The following is a 23,050-nucleotide window of genomic DNA, read 5'->3' as shown; positions in this document are numbered from 1 at the left end:
GGACGCGCTGGTGGAAAGTGGACGGATCATTCCTAGGAAGATCTGGTGGCCCCGTGCAGCTCGATCGCCGATGGCACGCACGCGGTGTGTTATCGGGGTGATTTATATTAATTAGCTCGCACCACCGAACTGAAATTTATGTTCACCTCGGTCGGGCCGCTCGAGTTCAGGTTTATCGTACTCGCACTCAACCATGATGATGACAATCGGTTGACGTATACGGTGATTTTGGTATTTTATTTTGTTTCATCGCGCACCATCGCGCAGCACCACTGGCGCAGCAAAACAATCGGAAACCGATAAAGCACGCGGTATTGCTTTTCCATGCTGCTAATTGAGTGGCAGTAGGCTGGGCGATGATGGGCAGTGGAAGAGGTACAAAGAATTCGATTTTTACCAGTACGTTACCTGGGTAACGTAACCGTAATACCAACAGGGTCTCCACTAGGGGACTTCTCTTTTGCTCAACTGCAGGTTCGTCGCCTATGGTTGTAGTGGTTTTCGAAGTCAAGAAATCGATCGATAAGTTAATTGTATGTACACGTTTAGTGCACAAGGGGCACGGGCTGTATGCTGTCGTAGCGTTTGGGCACGATCGTGTACTCCAGCCGTACCACTGCCGTGAGCGAACACGCAAACGAGTGCACTTGGCAATAAATAGGAATTTGCGCGTACAAATCTTACCCGCGCGTTTCGCAGCCGACGCAGGCCGTCGGTTGGTGTGGTTGTTGTTGGTGACGTAGTACCCGTACGGTCGTACTCGTTAACCTAAACCTGCGGCTCTCAAGATTTTCTCGATCGACCCTCTCTCCCTCTTCGTGCATGCTTTTCCGCCCTTTCGCGCCAAGGAAACGAGGTCCCAGACACCTTCGCGAACGGTGCGATCACACCTGTCTTACCTTCGGTACCACCTACACAGGGGCCGTACTGCTGGTATTGGTGCTATCGCGAGGCGAGTGATTTCATTCTTGCTCGGGCGTTGAGACGCTCGATCGATCGATTCATTCATTGCCGAGATCGCCTATGGTGGATGGAAGGAGACGGGGGGGGGTTCGTGGCTGGCGGTGGCGTACAAGTTTTTCGTGGCGCAAGGTATGGTAACATTCTCTCGCGCGTTCGATCTCCGCGGCTCTCCGCGCGCGTGGAATGCGAACTATGGGATTGGAAAGGTTCATTTGTTCGATTAGTTTGATTCATTTATAATATTGAACAACTGAAGTTAAAATATCGCAGAAATACATTGAAAAGTAGAACAAGAAAAAAAAATAAATACTTGATTTCACATGTAAATAAATTGTAATTAACGTTAAGGTAGCTACCGACATAAAACGTTTGTTTTAATTTCACGATCTATTACAAAAATAATCTCCTAAAACGCTCCTATTACGCGGATCGAAACATTCTCTTTGGCGGCCCTTTGTCCCACCACAAGGTCCGTTTGGCGCACGCTCATGCTCTCCGTTACCATCGCGACGTAGAGAGAGAGAAGGAGCGAGAGCGTGCGAACGCGTGTATCGGCTGAGCAAAACCCGATGAGTACGAGATTTGCTTTTTGCCCCGGTCCGTTTTCGCACAGTCTCCGTCCGAACGCGGTGCCGTCCACAATTGGCGATTTTTGACTGTGACACACTCCGACCGCGTAACCCACTGGGACGCGCACGAAAGCTGTTTAGTGCTACGTAAAACGAAAACGCGTGCGTACGCGCGTACGCCACCTAAACCTCCGAAACGGTGCACGAATTGAACGAAAGCAAATTAATAGTCTAACCCGCGACTAACCAACCACGGGCACGGGCAAAGAACTGGTCCGTTTTCACGATCACGAGCTCAAACGAGGCACAGAGCGAGCGAGGGGGAAACAAAAAAAGAAGGATGCTAATTGCAGTGTGTGTAGTAATGTGACGTAAACGCGTAATGCTAATCATTTGTGTGAAGGAAAGATTTCAACCGCGCAACAAGTGACAAACCCGTTTTTTGTTGATGTTGGTGCAGCTGCCGTTGTTGATTTTAAATTAGTTTACTCTAAAAGCACACTAAGTGAATTAAGCTCGTCGTTACTAAGTGTACGTGTGTGGGTGTGTGTTTGTGTGTTAAGAAAAAATTGTTCTTATCATTTAACAATCCCTCAAGTGCGTCAATCTCCTCCCGTGCGTCTATGGGTGTAATTTTACTCTTTCGAAAAGCAGGCGGTTTAAAATATCACATTCCAGCACGCGCGTGCTCGCGCCTCTTGAGTGATTGCTTCCGCTTCGGGGTTTTGGTGGTTACAAGGAGTTACCAGCGGCCCAGAGGCGCAATCGTAAGTGTGACAGACGGACAAGGAGTCGAAACCTAATATGTTTACCTAGCTAACGTAGCGTAATGGTTTAGCGATTTTAGCACCAGTAATCGAACCTGGGATTGTCACAATTCCCGCGTCGTCCAGTGACGTCTTAATGGATTAGCGTTTGCTTATCTGAGCGGCCGCCCTGTTAGCGTTTTGTACGCGTGATCAATCACGCGCGTGAACAGTGAAACGCAAACAAAAAGAAGCTAACGGTGCATTGTGGACGCCCTTTGGCAGAGCGAAACTGTAAATCAGGTATGTGTTTTGGTATTGATTTTGTGTTTCACTCACCGCTTGCTTCTATGCAAAATACTGGTCCTTCGAGTCGGAACTCCTGTAGGACTGAAGCCATTACAACCGCAATTCATATTTGGGAATCGAAATAACCTTTCGATACTTTGTTGCTGTTCCCTGTGTGTTCGCGCTCTCTGTGCCTACATTTGGTAATTATTTCCCAAAACCACAAGCCAACGGACGCTCGTTACGCCCGTTTGAGCTTTGCGGTTTTCTTTCGCTCTCCCCACGCTGCTCGTCTCAATCATCGGGGGACCCCAAAGTATCCCATGTCTCACGGCACGTAAACAATGGAGCACCAAATTAATTCACAATAATCGATTTGGTATGCAGTCGGCGTAGTTTTTCGCCCGTCGTGGTTCATCACTGCGTGTGCATAATTCGATATTCGGTGGAATCTCGCAGCACAAGAGGACAGAAGACTGCTCTTTTTTCTGTTTAAATATGCGTGCGTAGCGCGTGTTTTGCGAAACGATGTTGGTACACTGTTCTACCGGGCTTTGCAGGGCTTTGACGCTAAAGCTCATAACCCCGTGGCTAATCGCTCGTCCGTGATGAGGGGAGCGTTTATTCATTCAACCGAAATCAGCTATAATGCTCATTCACAACGCGTCCTCCCGAGCCTGTGCCTGTGGGGCTGTGCACAGGTGGAACGGGTGGACATTAGGTACGAGAGATAAAGTAAATGCTTCACAAACTGGTTACTTGCCGCGTCGTGTGAGAATCTTTGCGTCGTGATAAACATCGCTAGCCGGTACCGGCAAAGCGGTAAAGCAAACTGTCCAGCAAGAACTGGTATGGTAATTTGTTTTATTGCGTCAGTGAAGATAAAAAATTATCATTAACTCAAGGATGTTCCGTATTCTCACTAAGGGGTTATTTTTCGACGGAAAATTGTTGCTGTTTTGTTTTAAAATTATTTCTTTCTGAGATATCTTTTGAAACTTATTTAAAGTAAGTTATTAACTGTTCTTTGGAATCGTTCAATTAACTGATCTGATGATGTTTTACGTCACAGTACTAAGTCCCATGCTCCTTACTTTTAATGTCTTTAAAAGAATGAGTACCTTAATTTCGACATTTGGATTATCAAAGAATTTCGCATAAAATTGTAGATTATGAGCATTAGGAGATGATTCTGAGCACATTATAAATTAAAGAATTAACTACCTAAAAGCTGAAAAGATAGACAATTGTACTAGTAAAAGCTTCTAAGTACCCAACATTGGCAAGCAATGGACATTAAAAGATAAACACTCCTCCAGCAAACTCATTTCCCAAGGTCCCCCAAGAACACACAAGCTGGTAACGGACATCGTCAAATGCCATTACGACTATCTCCCGAGTTCTTACAATAAAAAAAAAAACAACAACAACACCATCATTTAGATCCGCCGCTGTCCAATTCCACGTACGGCCCATCATTCCGACTTCATGACTATTTTATTGCAAAACAGAACAGAAAATTGTCCCCCAACGAAGCATCCTGTCGGATGGCTTGGAAGATCTGCGTCAATGTTGCCTTCGTGCAAACTGTTGGAAGCTGTCCCGATCTGGACGACGTTTCCCAAGCTCACTGACTCTGGGCAATGGGGGAGCCCATCCCAATTATAATCACATCTCACACAACGCGCCCTGCTCCGCGGGCGGGAATTGACGCTGGGAAGAGATTATTCTTCAATTAGTTTTCTCGGTGCCGCTTAGCCACCGCTTTTTTGCCTGGGTATTAGTTGGGTTATTACGGGAGTTACGGGATGGTCGTCGCAGTGTCGCTTGGTGGTCGCTTTGGCATCGTTCGGCCGCACGGTTCTTGATTGTTTTGAGGAAGCGTTACGGCTAAAGACAGGAAGTTTAGCCGGTCATTCTGCGTCGGCAAAGTCATGGGGTTTAGTTGTTGGGAGTTTAATCACCATATTTTCAAAGCGTTGCCTTTGATGTGGAGGAGAAATCGAGTCAAAGGAGAACTTTAAATTAGACTTTTTTGGGGGAATTAGGGATAATCCGTAGATGGCAGAGAGCAGTGGAATAGGGAAGGTGTCAATGTGTATACTACCACACATGCGAAACGACGAAGCTTTATTTGAAGATAAGTTTTTGTACATTTAAGGTAACGACGACGTGAAATGTGTCTAGGATGGGTTTAGAATATCTCTTCTAAATCTTGCTCCAAGAACTGGGGTTTGATGGCTATTTCCCACATAAAATGTGATCCTCAAAACGTTTCTCCAAGGTTTCAAAGCTCAAAATTGATGTTTACTTTGGTGCTTAAGATGTTCACTAATATCCAAAACAGCAATCTCAGCTAACGAAAAAGCCAAACATCAGTCACTAAACTACGCATAGCGTAGTCATGGAACAAACATTGTGACTTCCTTAAAATCTCATTCTTCAAAGACTTTAAGATGCGTCACTGAAACAACACCTTTGGAACGATACGTCAAAAAATCAAAGCAAACATACACACACAAACACACAGACATTGTAGCCTCAGCGTTTTGTGACTGAAGGTGAGTTCAAGGGAACGCGTACATTGTCCACCGCACGATGGCCACCTCCGCATTTCTTCGTTCGCATTCAAGCTCCGATCGCGTTTCAGCGAGGCCACCACCACCGCCACACAACTACCTAGGGGCTAGGCGCCTCGTGCTCGCGTACATTCAGCTACCATCGCCATACCACCCCCGTGTCAACCCCGTGTAGGAAGCTGTGCGCGTGAGTGTGTCGGAACTGAGTGCGCGCGCCCGGAAGGTCGGGCTTCCGTTCGCCTGCCGCATCCTCCCACTCGGTGACACTGTTGACGAACGCAGGCGAAGCGAGAACGTGATTAGAGTTGACAGTGGAGGCTGTCAAGGTTGGCTTTTCTCGATCATCTGCTGCTGCTGCTGCGTGTTGGGCAGGACACATGCTAATGCTGCTGCTGGAAGCGGCTGACCTTGAACGGATCGTGTGTCGCTTGAATGGTTTACGTTACGTGCGTGCCCGTGTGTGTGTGTGTGTGTTTGTGTGATTTGAGTCAAATCGGTGACGCGATCGTGTTTATGGTGCATTATGGTGTGTTCCAAGCCGGAAAGGGAGTGGTCGTCCAGGGCGGAATCGAACATCTGCTACAAAACGCATCGGAATGTGGCTGTTTTGCGGTGCGGGTGAGGGTGTAACTGCGCCGTCGAAAATTACTGTTTACTCTGAACAATCGGGCACAATGCTTATCGCGATTGTGTTGAACAGGGTTGAGTTTTACTCAATAGAAAATGATGCATAGCGTTTTTGTTGAACTGGATCACTGTTAGAGTACAAAAGGTTATTTCAACAGATCATCTGGTTTAATGTCATTCTATGAAAATACTTTATTTCTATACCAAAATCACCTACTACAAATTACTGGTATTATCTAATTTGTCACCAGATGGCGCTAAATGGGAATTGGGCAATTAGTACCTTTACTATAAAAAATAACCCGTAGTGTGGGATATTTCAGTAAATTCAATAAATTATATTAAAATCAGAGTAATTTCCAATAGTTCTCAAATAAAATGGATTCCAAAGATATAGCATTTCATTTATTCTAGTTTATTTCTTCTTGTCACTGCTCTTGCCATCTCTTCTCGTATGAAAAATCAATAATTTATTTGGGCCTTAAATTGATACTCCCTTTCTCCCAAGCTGTCATGATCCAGATACATTCATTCTTTGGCATTAGAATTAAACGGCCCGCTTGCTACCTAAAGGGGAAAAGAAATTTACTGTCCATGTTTTGACAAACACCTCGCGCCAGTCCCGGGTAGCACAACACAGCAAGAATGTTAGACAAATTTGCATATTTTATTGCTTCCCTACCGTTTCTACAAAACGGTCAAAAATGTTCTTGTGCCTAGAACGCAGTCAAAGAATAGTTTCACAGCCGTAAAATGCGTTAAAATAGAATCGCTGTCATCTGCCATTGGTTGTGGCGTTGTTTCAGCAACAACCCAAGTCCCCTGCGATGAGTTATGCAGTACATCACACACACACACACACACGCCCTCGTCCCGGAATTGGGTGTCCTTCTGCGAAAGTGGCGTGCGGTTGCTCTTTTTCTTTCTTTTTTTATGTTGCGGTGGCACGATTTCCTGCGGCCATCCGTTACCCGTTGACTGGAAGCTGACAGTTAGCTTATTTTTCTACCAATTCTCAAACCCCGCACCGGGAGTGGGAGTGGGAATGAAAGGATTCCGTTTGCGAAAGGACGTGTAACATTGGGCTGGAGCGAAGCAGCAACAGCATTTCAAAGGCCAACACCAATTAACAATGGACCTTATTTGTGCGTTTCTTTGGTGGGAATGGCTGGGCAACAGGAGAAGCGAAAGGGAGAGGAAAACAAAAACTACAACGATAAAGAACGGTACCACCTATCGCGCGATCGAAGCGTACGAACTGTCCAAAACGTGTGCGATCCACCGTGCTGCGCCACGGTGTCAATTTATCACCATCGCGATGTCGGCGCGAGGCGCGAAACCCAACAGCGCACAGTGTCGCTCTGTCATCTCTGGTCGAGGGAGGGAGGAGCTGGCCTTTCGACTTGAAAAGTGCTTGGAAGGCAGACGCTTTGGAATGCTGCTATGGTAGCGATGGAGGATGTGTTTCTTGAAGTTTAAGTTTAAAGATTGGTTTCTGCAGAGAGATACTAATGCAATGGGTTTTAGTACATCAGTTAGTACACAGAAACTTATATAATTTCTCTAGAACTGCATATTACTATCATCTTTACATAACATCTAATTTTAAATAAAGACGACTGTAAATATTATTCTTAAAAATGTCAATGATTACTTAAATGGACTTTTTAGTACATAAAATAGTATTTCAATCTTTAAGTTTCCTCTTAAACTGTTCTATTCTAGTGACCTTCCAATCCTTCTCCTGAAATTGTTTCATCGTACTCAATTTCCGCCCGGCAGAAGAATGACCCGCACTGTTCTCCTGCGCCGTAAAGGAGCCTTAAAATGACCCCCCCTCCACCCCTCACCCCGTTCAAAAAGGATCCCGGAGATTTTCGGCGATGCCGATCCAAAATTGATTCCACTGAATGATAAGGCAGTTTTATGCGAGCTTCGAATAATTGCTAATTCGTTACCGCCCGCCAGGTGGCGTTTTCCCGTGTGTCCAGCTTAATCCCCCTTTTGGATGGGGAACTCCAAGAATGGGGGGATTTCGTTTTTGTTATTTGAGGAACGCAAAATTTTAATTTGGCACTTCTGGTAAACAACCCCTCGCTAAAAGGGATGATGGGGGCCTGCGCGCTACCACTCGACCGCGGGATGCTCCGCGTGGGCTGTAACGACGGTGACGACGATCGCCTGTGCGGTCTGTCCTCCTTGAAGTGACCCTCCAGACATACACACGCACACACACACAAAGTAAATTCCGCAACCCTCAAAAAGGGATAGGATTAAAGCCTCACACATTGCAGCGCATCGATCATGTGTGCGGTCGCGTGGAGTCAAAGCCGTGCTGCTGGAGGCGGGTGGTGCTAGCACGATAACAATACGCGACCCAAAACCTCACCCAGGAAAAGGGAGGAGGTGGGTTTCATTTGTCATGTTGAATTTGCGAATTAAATGCGTATAACTTCATTCAATTACATGCCAACCAATCGCTGCGATACCTGATGGGGAGTTGCGTTGTGGACACTGTAGACTCCAGGTTTTTGGGTTGTAGAGTGGGCATTGGGATTGGATTCGCTTACGTTTGCTGCATTCAGCACATTTAATTGGTTTCCAGCCTTTTCCTTTCAGACCTGGTGTGTAAGCTGAAGTGGAGTGCCAGCTGAAGTGGATAATGTTGTTCGTGGTGTGCGTTGTGTACTGCGGGAAGTGAGTGTTAAAATTGAATTAAAGCCAGGGAGCTTTGGGGCACGTGGCTTGATTGTTTGGCACACACCCGATTGGTTCAGTGTAAAATTTGCCGTATCACGAGTGTCGGAAAGCCTGTCGTGGAATTAACGGCTTGCCAACACGTGCTCTTTTTTCATAAAACTACAAAGCAAAGGTGAACAGAGTAACATACAAATTGTGGGGCTCACCGGGAGGATGATCTTTTTATTGCTGGGTTATTCCAAACAGCAACAGATCGTTTCATTATTACACAAGCCATAAAGTTGTGTTAATGACGCAAACTATTATTTTTGTGGATGTTTGTACAAAAGGTTTAAAAATATATTTTGCACACAATTTCCGTTTATGACCTAGCGGGCATCAGCCAATTCATTAGTCATTGAACAATGTATCTGTGTATGATCACTCTTGGAAGAAGTAGGAATTTCTAATTATAGCGTTAAGATGGTGTTACTTACTTATTACTCTTTCTGTAACGACTTAATTGCAACAATATAGTCGTCTCCATTGTCATACTTTTAGTCCGAAGGCTACATTTCTATCGCAGACGATGTAAGCAGTGTAAATATGAGTGGTTTACCTTGACAAGATCGTTCCACTTTTTTAAGATCACACTACCCACTCGTTACGCACTTGTGCCACGAGAACTCATTACACCGCTTAAACAAATGATCGTTATGAAAATCAATCAGATCATCGGTTTTGCATATGCCCTCGATCGTTTTGCCATAATTATAGGAAGTACAATCGTGTAATAATATACCATCAGGCTCCCAAAACTGTGCGTCTTGCCTGTACACTGTAAAGCACAGTCGAAAAGTAATAAAAGGTTCCACCGGTGAGCTTCAAAAAAGAGAGAGAGAGAAAAAAAAACCCCAACACCACATCGGAAGTTATAATTTAATACCGCCCTCGCCACGGTGCGTGCCCAATGTCAAACAGGCGGAAACATTTGGTGGCTATGAGAGGCGGATGCGGAGGTTTCGGCTATTAGGGCGCCCCATTGAAATTGGTGGCATTTTTCTTCTGCTGTATCGCAATGGAAGCGCCTAAAGGGGGAGATTGTACCCACCACCAACAACAATGACATAAAAGTGGCCCATTTGCTGGCGCGTTGCCAATTTGGAATATTTGTACGTGAAAATCGTGACCGATTGCCGATCGGGGTACGTGCTCAATACGGCGCCCCTCGGAGATGGTGGTGGTTGTGCGTTGGGTGTTGATTCGTTTAGAGAGAAGGCGCTAGTAGTGTGGGAGTCGTCAAAGTGTCGTTTTAGTGTGTGTGTATAAGGGAGGAACGATGTTAGTGCTAGCCGGTGCGAGGTGTGCGAGCCGTTTTGTGTGTAGGTTTTCGCTTTCGGTGAACTTGCTGAGGTCTCCCCATGAGGAGGAGCTCTGTCACTGGCTCTGCCTGTTTCTGCCTGCTGTTCGGCTCGGCTGGAAGAAGGTCCGCGAGATGACGTTCCGATACGGTGTTTGGCCCGTTACGTATCCCGAGTCCGGCTTACGTAACGATCGCCTCGATAAAGGCTGGCAAAACGGCAAAAAGGCGAGAGATTTGCTGTTGTTGGTGCTATTCTTCAGTGGGATTTTTTGCTGTTGTTGTTGTTGTTTGCAAACTACTTTGTACCCCGTGGGTAGCATCACGGGCGAGATAGACGTGTTGTTAGTGGCAAATGCGTGTTGGTTAGGGAATTTTTGGTGTCGCGCTCGGGGTGTCGTTAGACTGGCAGAGGCTTAATATCATCATTGATCAGTTTTTTGTTTAGTGAAGCAATTTGATTCACTGCAAAATTGAATGTTACCTATAATTCAAACCACTAAAACAATAATCAGTATAGAAGCTAGCCATAATAGCTTTATGGCACAATTAGGGTTATTATGGCAATATACTTACCGGACAGATTGGATGCAGTTGGTGTAACATTTGTCTTGTTGTGGCGGTGATTCATTTACACAATCTATTCATCAAATCTTTTCCGATAATTAGTTTGCTATTTTGTAATTAAGATGAAGTAAAGTTTACAATAATCTTGTAAAATAAACAAATTAAACGGCAAACAATGCAAGATATGAGTAAACAAGATCGTAAGATCCTAAGCTACACAAACTTTGCTACTTTTGCGTGCCAAGCTCCCATTTCACGTGCAAATGGTTCCAAAGCCATTCAAAATTATCTTCAAAATCTCCCCCCCAACCATTGGATCGGACACCTTTAGACCACATTGGTTAGCGTTTCACCCTGTGTGTAGAATGTGCAACCGCGGGTGTCTTGGTGCCGCAACCGTGCAGCCCTTCCAGTGGCTATCCGCTCGGCAGCGTTTGGCTACAGGACCCCCAGCTTTAGCTTTTGTGGGTGGATCGTGCTCGTTTTGTTTGGCGTGAAAGTGGGCAAACAGGGCTATTTTGCGTGTGCCGTTTCGGGAAGATGAACGAATCGATTGGCGGTGCGAATCGTCGGCTTCGTTTCGCGACGGAACGCTACTTACGAACGCTCCCTTGTCCGAACGGACTGGTTGGGAGCTACGGAGGAAGGTAGCGAAAAAAATAATAATAAAAAAAGAGAGATAGAGAGAGAGAGAGAGAGAGAGAAAGAGAGAGAGAGAGAGAGAGAGAGAGAGAGAGAGAGAGAGAGAAGCGACTCAGTCGGGTTTGGTAATGCACCAAACTATAGCCTGAAATGGTGAAATGATGTGTTTAGAGTCGTCGATGGTACTGGTTTTGAGTGACTGTCAAAAAATCGGCCGAGTTCCCAGTCGCCCAGTTAGATTACGTTATGATAAGCGTGGTAACGATCTAACCGCCAGTTGCTGCAAGAGTTTAGTCAAGAAAAAATGCTCCGTAATTTGTTCGAAAATGAGCATCAGAAAGTAGATAAGACATGATGGTTGATTTTGTCGGTTTAAGTTTTTAGGCCAACCAGTGTTGTTTCCCCATCATAAATTGGTTTTCATTTGACACTTGAGCCCATTTTACGATTTGTCATTTCTTATCCGTTGCATCAATTCCGTTGACGTTGCAATAAAAGATAATGTGCTTTATTGTCATTTATTTTTACGACAACACAGACAACAAACTAAATGATGTTGTTTGTCCTAGTAAATACAACTTTTGCTATAAATATTTCCCAAAATAGCTCATTCCCACCGCGCAGACAGCGCAAAGTTTGACTCCAAAACCAAAAGTGACTAACGAATTGCATCGTTTCGTTTCATTGCAGCACATTACGTTAAGACGATTGTACGAAGCTGAATGCTTCTTCTGCTGCTTAAGCAGAAGCATCGCCATCATCGAAATAAAAGCCCACCACTCCTCCGCACTGACAATACTCCGGGCCACCAATCCGCGGGTAAGTGTTACACCGCTATCTTATCTGCTGGACACCATCAACCGAGCACCAGTTGACCTTCTTCAGGCGCAGCATATGTTTACCGCCGGTGGGCAACGAGTGTGCGGGACACAGCAAAAGTGCACAGCATAAGTCAACGTTGCTTGTACACATTTATTATTACTGTGCGCCGAAAACACTGCACACTGGCTAGTGTGCTTGATCAGTCCCCCAAAACACGACTCTCCTCGTTGGGGACAATTCATTCGGCCTGATGGTTGTCGTGTCTCCAGAGCGGACCAAGCCAGAGAATGACTTCAGTGCGCACCATTTTTCATCCCTCCTGCACGGCGTATTAATTGGTAGTGTGTTAGTGTGTTGTAGATTTCGAATGTAGAGTATAAATCTTTCGAATTTACCTACTGACCGCTACCATTTTTACTTCACACCGAGACGACCTTCGCGCTGATTACCATCTCCACCCGCATGCGATCCCGTTCTGCAGTTCTGCTGGTGATGGGAAAGCGCTCAGCCAGGTGGAAAGCGTCGCTCGCTCGTTTGCTCAGGTTTTTTTTGTTGTGTTTTTGCTGTCGCCATTTCTTATTCACCTTCTCGCTGGACAAATCGACAAATCGGGAAGGCTGACGGAATATGCATATTTTTGGAACGGCAACTTTCTTCCGTCGTCTGGTCGTCGGGGGATGATGTCATTGATCTCGGCGGTGGTGGTGGTGAACCATTGAAGCGAGTACTGCTTTTTTTTGGTCGCGAGGAAGTAGCATACGGAAGGTTGGTTAATATGTTATCTGATTAGATGACCTAGATTGACAGCAGGGTGGGGACCAGTGTGACGAGAGTGTGCAGCGATCGCACTGTAGGAAATGTTTTTTATTAGTTTGCTCTTCCAATTTAAGGGCAAATTAGGTGTAAAGTGCCACATAAACTTGAATTTAGATAAAAATAGCTAAAAATATTGAAAAACTTAAATTTTATATCACACTATTATTCGTAGAATGCAAACAAGAGTCTCTTGTTCTTTGTCTCAAAATAAAGATTTTTTCGATGTCGAAAGCACCCATCGCTTGAAGTGCCTCGGCATCAGATCGATCGTCACCAAAAAGTCAACAAAAACAACACCCCACCAGGATGGTTGGCTGCTTTCAGTGTCTCGGCCAGCCGTCTGTCTAAAAACAAAACTCGCTCGCCACCATGCAAAAGCTCGAAAAGCTGGCAAGTACTGTGCGCGCTGGTGGTATGGCGCATATGATTAAGCCGACTATTTGTGACGATGACATCAGCCGCGGTGGGGCGGTTCGGTTTACTGATCCGGTCGGTTTGGTTTCGGAGGGAAGGTGACAAACCCCAGGACTGTCATCGACCCTCCTTGGTAGGTGTAAGCAGAGAGAGAGCGAGAGAGCCTTAAAGTGACAAACACATTGGGTGGACAACGCACACTCGGATGGAAGTGATCTTGTACGCCCGCTCTGTCAGGCGTCGCCGCTTTGGGGTGTGAAAAATGCCCCGATGCATCGGTTCGCTATCGGCAACCCCGTCTGACGGATGTTTACCATCGATTTCAAGCGCAAATGTAGCCCGCAGGACTCATTGGCAAGAACGAAGAACCGCGAGGTTCTCAGTGCCTTGGGCGAATGCGGCGCAACGGTCGCTAGAAACAAGGTGTATTAATTGACCATTAGTGTCGTCGTTTTAACGCCCCGTTCTCGATTATTGAACCCCTTGCCCGGTGTGTGAGCCCTTGCGCGCAAAAAAGGTGTAAATCCTTCGGGCAAATGTTTAACCATTGCAAATGTTGGTGAGGTGTGCGACCGTTTGCCCTGCCCGCTGCCTAATGAGCTCGTTTATTTGCGATCGGGGCGAAGAAACTTGTGCACTCATTGTGCTGTGTGTGTGTGTTTGTAGGTTTGTGTTTTGAATTCTCCTTCAGCGCAATCGAACCAGCCGCCCGTCTGCACGAGCTCCACGTCCACGCAATTTTAGCCCGTGGCACAAAACGATGTTCAATCGAAGGAGGAAGGTGTCTCTAAAGCTTCTAGAAAGGGGAGAAATGGCAACCAACGAAGAGGTGAAATGGTGGTGCAATCGGTACAAAGGAAATCAATTAGAGGTGGCGTGCACCTACCATCGGTATCGTTTAGGTTGCGCTGCGAAGCGAGGCAGGTCGCGGTACAGGAAGGTGTCATCTAAAGTGTTGCTAGGTGTTGTACCATCGCGATAGATGTGTTTATTATGAATTGGAATATTTAACAATCCCACGCGGCCACCATTCCTAATGCGTTACGGCTGTTAGGGAGTGTGTGTGTAGGATGTGTGTTGTGGGCCATTTACAAGTGCAGGGAAAAGCAGCCGAGACGCGTTGTTCGCGGTGGTGGTGCCGTAAAGCTTCGCACAAATTAGTGTCGACAAAAGGTGGAGAGATATGGCTGAGGATCGTTTCCGAAATGGTTCTTAAATTAAGACAAATGATGTGATGGCAAATTATGTGCTTACATAATGGCTGTTATTTGTTGTAAGCTATAGCTATACGCGAGATAAACGCAAAAACACTCATTACGGGAGGGTTCGTCGCTTTTCTGTCATTGAAGTTTTTCGTTGGAATATCGTTAGATTTGTAGTTCTAGCTGTGGTAATTGATGTTTTTTTCCTAGTTTCTTCAGTAAATTGAAGTTATTTAATCAAGAAATGATATTTACCATAAAATAGCTGCAAATAGTCCTATTCATTCAATGCTAATGTGCAGATTCTATTTGATTTTAGTTCAGGTCTTGAAACAGTTATGTATAATTTGCTTACAGTTCACATTTTCCTCCTAAAACACAGAACTCGTCAGGTGAATTTTGATTGATCGATTCGTTTATGAATCTAAAACTGATTTTTATACACACTGTCTGAATATTAATATTCACGAACCAAGCAGGGCGTGCCCGACTAGTCACGGTTCACGGATGATCCCCTCCAAAAAAATGAAAAACAAACACCAACTAAAACACTTACCCAGGGAAGGTGTAAACAGTATCTCATCCTAAAGCCATGACTAGCTAATAAATTCCTTTCGCAGCTTAATGTGCAAACTTTCACCCACTCAACGGAGGGCACGAAAAGATGGGGGAGTTTTTCATTTAGCAGCGATCGAAGCGACTCGCACTGATGGTGCTTTGCTGATAAACAATTATCGGTGTAGGATTCCGCTTTTCCGCTGAATATATCGATCGAGCAAATCTCAACCACCATCGAACATGTTTTTCCACTGCCGGTCCGCTAACTTATGCTGCGCAAGTATGTTAACCTCCCCCAAGGGAGCCCTTCGAGGCGCTGGGAGGTTTCGCTTCAGGGTGGGCTATTTGCGGCCGATGATAATGATGATGGGGTGGTGAAAGCTGGAAACAAATATTTTTAAAGCCCAAATAGCGCAAGGTTGATTTGCAGCAGCAACATAACGGGTCGTAAAATATGAGTTTTGAAAGTGTGTAGCCTTCGGTAAGGTGGTCTGAACGTTAGAGCGAGGACGAGCTGAGCAGACCGAGTGTGCCCAACGAGGACGTCATGGTTGGAACGAATCTAGCACCTCGAACCGGCATGAGTACCGACATCATAAAACAGTGATGAAATCATCGGAACAGCATCCTTCCGATGGTTAATTGATGGACGGAACTGATTCATGTGATTCCAGAACCACCGGCCAGTCGATGCTGTTGATCGAAACGGGCCAGTTTTCTTCGTGGGAGGAACATCCCCTTTTGTGGCGCTTCCCCTTGCAAGGAAAAGTAGGTGACCAACTACCCGCGCTGCAGCATGTAGTGGTAGAGGATGAACGATGAAAGTTTGAAGGAGATCTTGCGATCAGATTTGCGATGCGAGTAGATTTCGATCAATATTGGCAAACCGGGGAGGGCTTTTAAAACTGTCGATGAAGTCACACCGCCGGACACGATTCTTCGACAGCCCCTGGTCTCAGGACCGTCGCGTTCGGCCATGTCCGGTGCGGAGCGGATCAATTAATTAAGAATTACGCCTGTCGTGCGATCGCGGACGACCAACGAACAACCACGAAAACGCCTCCACATGCGCTCTTGTGGCAATTATTTCACCATTCAGAACCGTCCAATGCTTAACCTGCTCCACTTTGGTCGAGCAAACGACCCACTGTGGCCAGTCATCAATTAAGCTCTGTGGTTGGGGTCTTTTTTGTATTTTTGAGCCGTATTGAAAACACTCGCAGCGGTGACACTCACAGCCCCTGCGCACCATCCGCTCCCGGCTCGATGACGATCGATCGCTTGAAGGGTTTGATTTGTGTGCCAGGTGGAGAAGATGACGGTGGGTTGTCGTGGTGCACACAGAGTGAGAGAGGGGGAGAGAGAGAGACCCCGAGCTGCTTTCCTTTTACGGCTCCGGCTCGTTCTGTGTGGAAAGAGTATCTGATCTCTCGCTACAAATACTCGTGCTGTTGTGCTCCAGAAAGGCGCCCCCAGCGCATGACATGGTTTCAGTTTCAACGGTGCGAACCGACGACGATGACGACCCCTTCTGGTCGAATATAAATAGGTCCCCAATAGGGCAGGAATGTGGTCGCGGTTATGTAAGCAATTCTTTTGTGATATTGCAGCCCTTGTAGCAACGCGCTTGGCCTTTTTTACGGTGAGTCGGGTGCATCTCGCAAAAACGCAAAACCGGCTCTGAGAAATGGGCTTACAAAATAATTGCGATGCCAAGGTGAAGCTCCCCTAAACTCGAGAGCAAGGAGGATGTGTCGGAAGGAAACGGGAGACCAAAGATTTCACACCACGTCCCTGGGAGTTTTGAAAAATGGACCAACCTTAAAGAAAACCTCATTCGAACGCTTCGATTTCACTTGTCGTCGGCTGGGTTTGGGTTGGTTTTACTGTTTGTGAGTTGTCCGTGCGCTTATCGATTTGGTCGTAAAACATTTTATTACCTTTCTGTCGCCAAGGCAATTTTGGGATTTTAGGTTTTATTTTGCTGTATTGTTGCAAAACCCTCGTGTGTCACCCCATACAAGCGTTGAGTCCTCCAAAAAAAATATTAGCAAGCATGTTAATCGTTTCGTTCTGCTTTCAGGGCCTCGGCTTTCAGGCTGCCATAAGCGGGTGGGAATACAAATGCGCAACACCCGTTAGTCGTCTGCTCTCGTTACGTGAGTTGAACCGTGTCGTGCTTCTTGACACTCTTAGCTCAACATGTTAATCGCCAGAATGGGCCGAAGTACTCGGAACGGAACGTGCACATTATAGAAGTTATCTGTGAGGTGTGCTGCAAGCTTCCGCACTTTTGCCAGAAAAACACTCGTGACAAACTCACCGCGCCACGTGACAGAAGGGTGCTAAATTTTTCACCCCAATATGGCCCGCCAATGAGGTCAGCCCAATGATACAGGGAATATTGGCAGCTGAATGGGTTTCATTACCCGCGCTGTGAGCGATATGGCTACAATGTTCGTGGATGGTCCGGGTTGGGGGCACGATTTAAACGGTCCCGAAACTCCACTCCACTCCACATTCCGGGTAGGGGTTTTCTTTCAGATTTAAATGAGCTGTTTTCTTTTTTTTCTGTATAAAAAGGGACAACGGGGCGGTGTTGCTTAAAAGGTGCTAAAATCGACGGGCTTTGCATAATTCATGAGCAGCGTGTGGTTTGTCACTCGTGCAAACGGTTTTTGCAACATAATTGAGTCGCCGCCGACAGTCTGCAAAAAGGCTGTATCCTCCCGTTCCTGGAGTTATCTCTGGATGAATAGAAATGGTTGTTTTTCTTCTTGCATGGGAGTGGACAATCAAAGTATTAAACTTGTTTATCTGGCACACTGTATGGGTTTCGCGTAGGAAAGAACCTTTCGGGCGATGTGTTAATCGCGTAAAAGAATATGTGCTTTTAAGCTTGAAGATCATAAATCACCCTATTTTATGATTGATGCTTATTTATCATGGAGTTTGGAAATAAATTATGTGCGTTAAGCTGCTTTTGAAAGAGATAAAAATGTTGCTTTTCATCGCTTAAACCCATCTCAAAAACAAGATTGTTTGCGAAGGTGCTAAACGTTCGTGCCACGTCTTATTTGTGTAACATTTGAACCATTCACCGATAGTGATCGTTGCAGCAGTAGGCTTTTAGGGGTGCCGAATGCCATCGAACCGGTTCATCTTGCGTGAACAGATTGACAAATGTGTGAGCATCAAACCGGTTCACCCGATTATCGAACACCGCCTGGGTTGTTCGGTGCACAACCTTTTAACCTGCCCCCTTTTTCAAAAAGATTGGCACTGCCCCAAGGGCTTTAAGCAAATAAACGTTTTACCGATGTCCACCCCCCGTAGTAACGCCGTCAGCAAACGAAGGGAGGGGAAAAAAGCTCCCAAAAAACCCCCGAAAAAACGAACCACTTTTTGTTTCGATCCCGAGTAGAAAAACAGGTTGACGACCAGCATTTGTTGGGCTTGGTGTTGCAAAATAAACGTATCGGCCGTCTGTTATCGAAAATAGGCGTCCTTGAGAGAGAGCGCGCGGAGTATACACGCGTGTGCACCGTGGGCCGATCGACAATTCGCCGAAACGACTGTGCCGGCCCGGTTGCCGCTGCGGCCACTTCAATCCCTCCGGTGAGTGAGCAATATCCTACCGTCGAGCCGTCCGATGGCGACATTTACTGTTCGGGGCGAAAATTTCAGGTTTTGTTGGTGGTTCAGGCAGGCCCGCAGCAGGCAGCTTGCGGAAGGCGAACTGGATCAGCGCGTGAGGGAGGAATGGGGAAGGGAGAGTGACGGTATGCGAAAACAGCGTCCAATTCCCAACGGTGAACACCTGGGCAGTCAATAAATGTTATCGTTCGCATCGTTTGATCCGCTTATGCCACTGGCTGGCGAAAATATGTTGGAATTTGATGATCGGTTAGAATGGAGTTGGCATTTGGCAAAACATGTAGGCACACACAGAGTTTTTTTATGACGAAGAATATTAGTGCAAGCATTCTGACTATTAGGGGAGAAGAAGGGATTGTTGTTGAGTTGTTTACAAAACATCTTGCTCCAGCTTCTTGACTACTGGAGATCAAGGTATTGGAGGGTATTAGACATTTAATTTATTGATAGAGACCTTTTCAATATCACTATAGAATGAAAGAAGCTATAGGACCTTGAAGTATTCGAAAGCAAGTTTAATCCCAAAAGCCCAAGGAACTAGTTTAGCAAGATCCAGATATGCATCGATTATTCGTCGATTCTTCAAGAAGTAGAGTCACATTTATGACACGAGGCTACTCTTGGAACAATGCAAATTATAAACCATTGTACATCTGAGGCATGGATCCTGTTAAGACTCTTTTGTTATTCCAAGTCTTAATCCCTCTAGGAATCGAATATCAAACAAAATTAGTTTGGGACATTATCCAAGCTTTTTGGAGAGCTTTATCGTCCATCTCTTGGATGCGTTACTTTTCAAAACACGTTCAATATTCATGCCTCTTTTACGCTCTTTGTTAATCAAAGTAGGTCAGTTGATGCTTGAATAGTGATGTGAACCAGATTTGCGTAATTAAATATTAGAGTGTGCTTAATTTCGAAGAACTCGCATCTTGGCGAATGTCTGGAGTGTTGTAGAATCTCTTGTAGATCAACTGATCCTAAAGGATAAGGTACTACATTATGTGACAGAATTTAGCTGAATATAGTATAACTCAACTTGTCTTTCTATTGAGGACATGATCCATACACAACAAAATATTGAGAGTTTACATCTCGAACCATTATTACAGTACAACTCACACAGCATTTCTTCAAGATTTGCATGAAATAAAGCAATATATTTATATTAACCCAAGTCCATTAAGGTATATAATCGAAACCCTTTAAAAATGTATCATCACTTTAATGAAGATCAGATCGGCGCCTGCCTTCCCGTAAATCCGATTAATTTTTACGATTTGATTGGAAATTTTTCATCACGCGGGCTTGACAAATCTTAAAATATGCTCCCGTACTCCCAAGTCCGTTATCGCACTGGAGAAATGTCGTAAATTGGCTGATGAAAAATTCACCCTCCGACACAACAGCCATAAACAGCCAATGAGTGCCATTTGTTAATCGGTTGTTAAGTCGCGACAGAAGCTCCTACCAAACCGTGGGCCATTGGAGCTGGGCTGAAAAGTGAAATAAATTAAAGGCAAGAACCAACACGGAAAGAAATGCTTTCGTCGCCATTTCGCCAAGCGCCTACAAATTAGGAAGTTCGCTTTATCATTCACGCTAATGTGAGGCAAGCCTCGGAAGCCTCGGATTGGAGTTTGGTGAAGGCTTTTGCAAAAAATGTTCTGAATTAATAACAAGCAAAGCTTCCCCGTCGGATTACCTCCCAATCTTTACGGCCACAAATCTCGGGTACGTTTGTTGTTTGTTTATTTGATCATCCCTTTCCGATCGTGGTGTCGTTTACGGACTGTTTCGAAGCGCAGGGAGGGAAAGGATTTTAATCGGGTACAGCATTCCGCCTCAATGTTTAATTTTTGTTTGTCGATTCTTTCCGCACTGCACGATTCCTGCTCGACCCACTCACCCCTGTCCTTCCAAAACGAACATCAATTTTGTTTGATTTCGCCTAATATCGTCAGTTCGACGCATGGGCCGGGCTGGTCGCGCGAAGGCTCCAACATTAATTGGTGACGCCCCGTTCCGAAATCGATCCTAATCAGCACACAATTAGCATATTTTTGCGATTTGTTTCATTTTATTGCTAACGCAGAGCGAGCCTTATTTGCAGCGCTTTGCGGTGCTGCTTCTTGAACTCGTCGCTACACGCCCTCCCGCACGAATCGGAAAGCATTCGCAAGAATGTATCCTGAGCTGCGTGCCTTTAAGGAACCTTGAGCCCCGTGAGCACCGATTGTGGATTGATTTACTTTTCTTTTCCTTTTTGGCCTGGCTTTTTTTTCTGGTGAATTTTTTGAAACTTTCAAACCCAAAAATGCTTGCACCGAACTGTTGTTCATCGAGCGCAAGCGAAACGGAAACGGAATGCAAATTTACACAGCCAATAACCAGCGCTGAAGTTGAAGCGCACCGATCGTTGGATCGTTTGTGTGGGGTTTTTGGGCTTCAGGGCAGGTTTTTTCACCGTTCCGCCCGGGTCCCTGTGCACCAAGAAGGGAAAGGCTTTTTTGTCTTGGCTTGAGGATCATGCAGTTGCAGGCTGGTAAAACCGGAATAATTAAACTCTACGAAGCGAAAGAACCGGTGTGTGTGTGTATGTGTGAAGGAACCTAGAGCCTTCGAAGGTCGTTTGCTGATCTCGATCGTGGCAAATCGGAACTGTTGTGGAACTAGTGCTGTGCTCCGTTTTGTTCTCGCAGGTCGTTGTCGGTCTATCACGACTAAACACAGCCACGACGTGACGAAGCGATCGATGTCATGCGATACCTCTCTAACTTCACCAATCTACATAAAGAGAGCGCATGAAAGAGAGAGGACGGGTGACATAAAAAGAACGGAAGCCTATCAGAGGTAGTAGTAGCGGCAGTAGAGCGAGTCAACTTTCAACGGGAGTTGTTAACGATCGAGTGGTCGAAATTGCCGATAAATCTGCGTTTAATGACTTATTAAGGATGCAATTGCTGTTGGTTTGTGCGTACAATCGTGGCTGAGGATAGCGTACAGAGAGGCAGAAGCCGCATCTTCATCACCATCGCATGTCCGTGACATTGGAGCGAGCGGGCGAGACATCCCACGATGCGCGCCCGTTGGTCGCACTTGAGAAGCTTCCATATATGGGGGAGACCCGCGCAGAGTAGGAAGTCGGAATGTCTGGAGGTCAAAATTTTGGACGGTTACGCTGGCAGCCAAGAGGTGTTCGGATAGTTGAAAGACCTTTTTGTCATTGACATTGGTACAAGCTGTTGGCGCCTTCGGACCTCCATTGCGGTAGCATATAATCAACGCGGTCCTCTCAGGTGAGCTGGAGTGAGTACCACTCAGCACACCAATAGGTCAACACCATGGTAACGATCGTAAAGATACGTTCGTTGATCTCTATCTCTCTCCGGAGGCCCTTCCACGCAACAGCCCTTTGCCTTTGACAGTAAAAATCCCGGTTTCCGCAAATGCCTTCAGTTTTTCATTTTGTTCCTGCTTGTTTTTTGCAAAAAATAGTCTACATATTTTGCGTTGGCCACCGTACCATCGCGGGTCTATGTTAATCGTCACCTTCAAGGTAAGGCAGCAACAACAACAACGCCACACAGCGTACACTATTCCACGAAACCGAGAGAGGATGGAATAATTTATTTATTGACGCCCCGACGCACCCTGTACGTGCAGCTAAGGTCCAGGGCACGGAGTGCTGAGGTTTTGGTTTCGATTTGTCTCTGGACGTACCCCGTGCCACGACCTACGCACTAAATGGCGTGCGAGCGCGATCCAGTTCGGTAAGCCCACACTTGCCCACTTTGCGGATACGTTTGTTTGCATTCTTTGCTCCCCCGGGCGCACGACGGATCGTTCTTACGCACACGCGATGACTTCATACTTCCGTAGCCGGCTTCTACGCTGACCTTTCTGGAACTAGTCAATAGATTGGACGTGTGTGTGTGTGCTCTCTTCTTACCGCTGCGAGCGAATGGCCTAGTTCTCCGCTGCAACCAAAGCTCCCAGCAGTAACGCGCCCAAACGGACCTAACGGACACATCTGGGATGGTATCGACCAGACCGAAAAAGAAGGCCGCCTTACTAACTTCCTAGCACTACTCCATGTGGCTAGTTTTGTACCGCAAAAGCGCTTTATTTAACCCACCAACGTAAGTCGCCGACTGACAGTACGTGCGCCGACTGACAGTACGTGCAGTAGGTGGAACAAAACGTCGCTAAAATGGCACTGCATAATGACGGCGGCCGGGTGGCGCGTGCGCGCATGCAAAACGTGGCAATAAATTCATGATCACTTCCGCCCTCCCAAAATGTGCGTGTGTGTGCGTCTAGTTGGAAGGTAATGGAATTTCGTAAGGGGAAAATTGAGAAGTTTGGAATGCACGCTTTTCCACACGACACTTTAAGTGGCGTTCAAGTTATAAGTGATTGTCGATTTTCAATAAAATTAGTCCTAATTTAAAGGGAAGTACCTAATTGGTTCAAGGCTTCATTGGAAGATCGATGTAAGATCAAAAGTACCAATAATGATCGTCATTTGACAGGCCAGATCGCTCTCTAATTGGTACAA

General features: G+C 45.9%; 1 protein-coding gene across 3 annotated transcripts in view; it reads left to right on the top strand.

Moving 5' to 3' along the window:
• Nucleotides 1–1,556: 1,556 nt before the first annotated feature.
• Nucleotides 1,557–23,050, top strand: part of LOC1280507 (uncharacterized) — a 32,998-nt gene continuing 11,504 nt past the window's right edge. Inside the window, exons 1-2 of one of the 3 annotated variants that reach the window (XM_061661479.1) lie at nt 1,557–2,299; nt 11,711–11,839. In XM_061661479.1, the coding sequence (XP_061517463.1) occupies nt 11,743–11,839 (97 nt within the window). In that variant the 5' untranslated portion in view covers nt 1,557–2,299; nt 11,711–11,742. Of the gene's footprint in view, nt 2,582–11,710; nt 11,840–23,050 lie in introns of all 3 variants that reach the window. The other 2 variants (XM_061661478.1, XM_061661480.1) reach the window with 2 other exon arrangements.

Source organism: Anopheles gambiae, chromosome 3, assembly GCF_943734735.2.
Source record: "Anopheles gambiae chromosome 3, idAnoGambNW_F1_1, whole genome shotgun sequence".
In the NCBI taxonomy this organism is placed as follows: Eukaryota; Metazoa; Arthropoda; class Insecta; order Diptera; family Culicidae; genus Anopheles; species Anopheles gambiae.
This window is presented reverse-complemented; position numbering and strand designations above follow the sequence as displayed.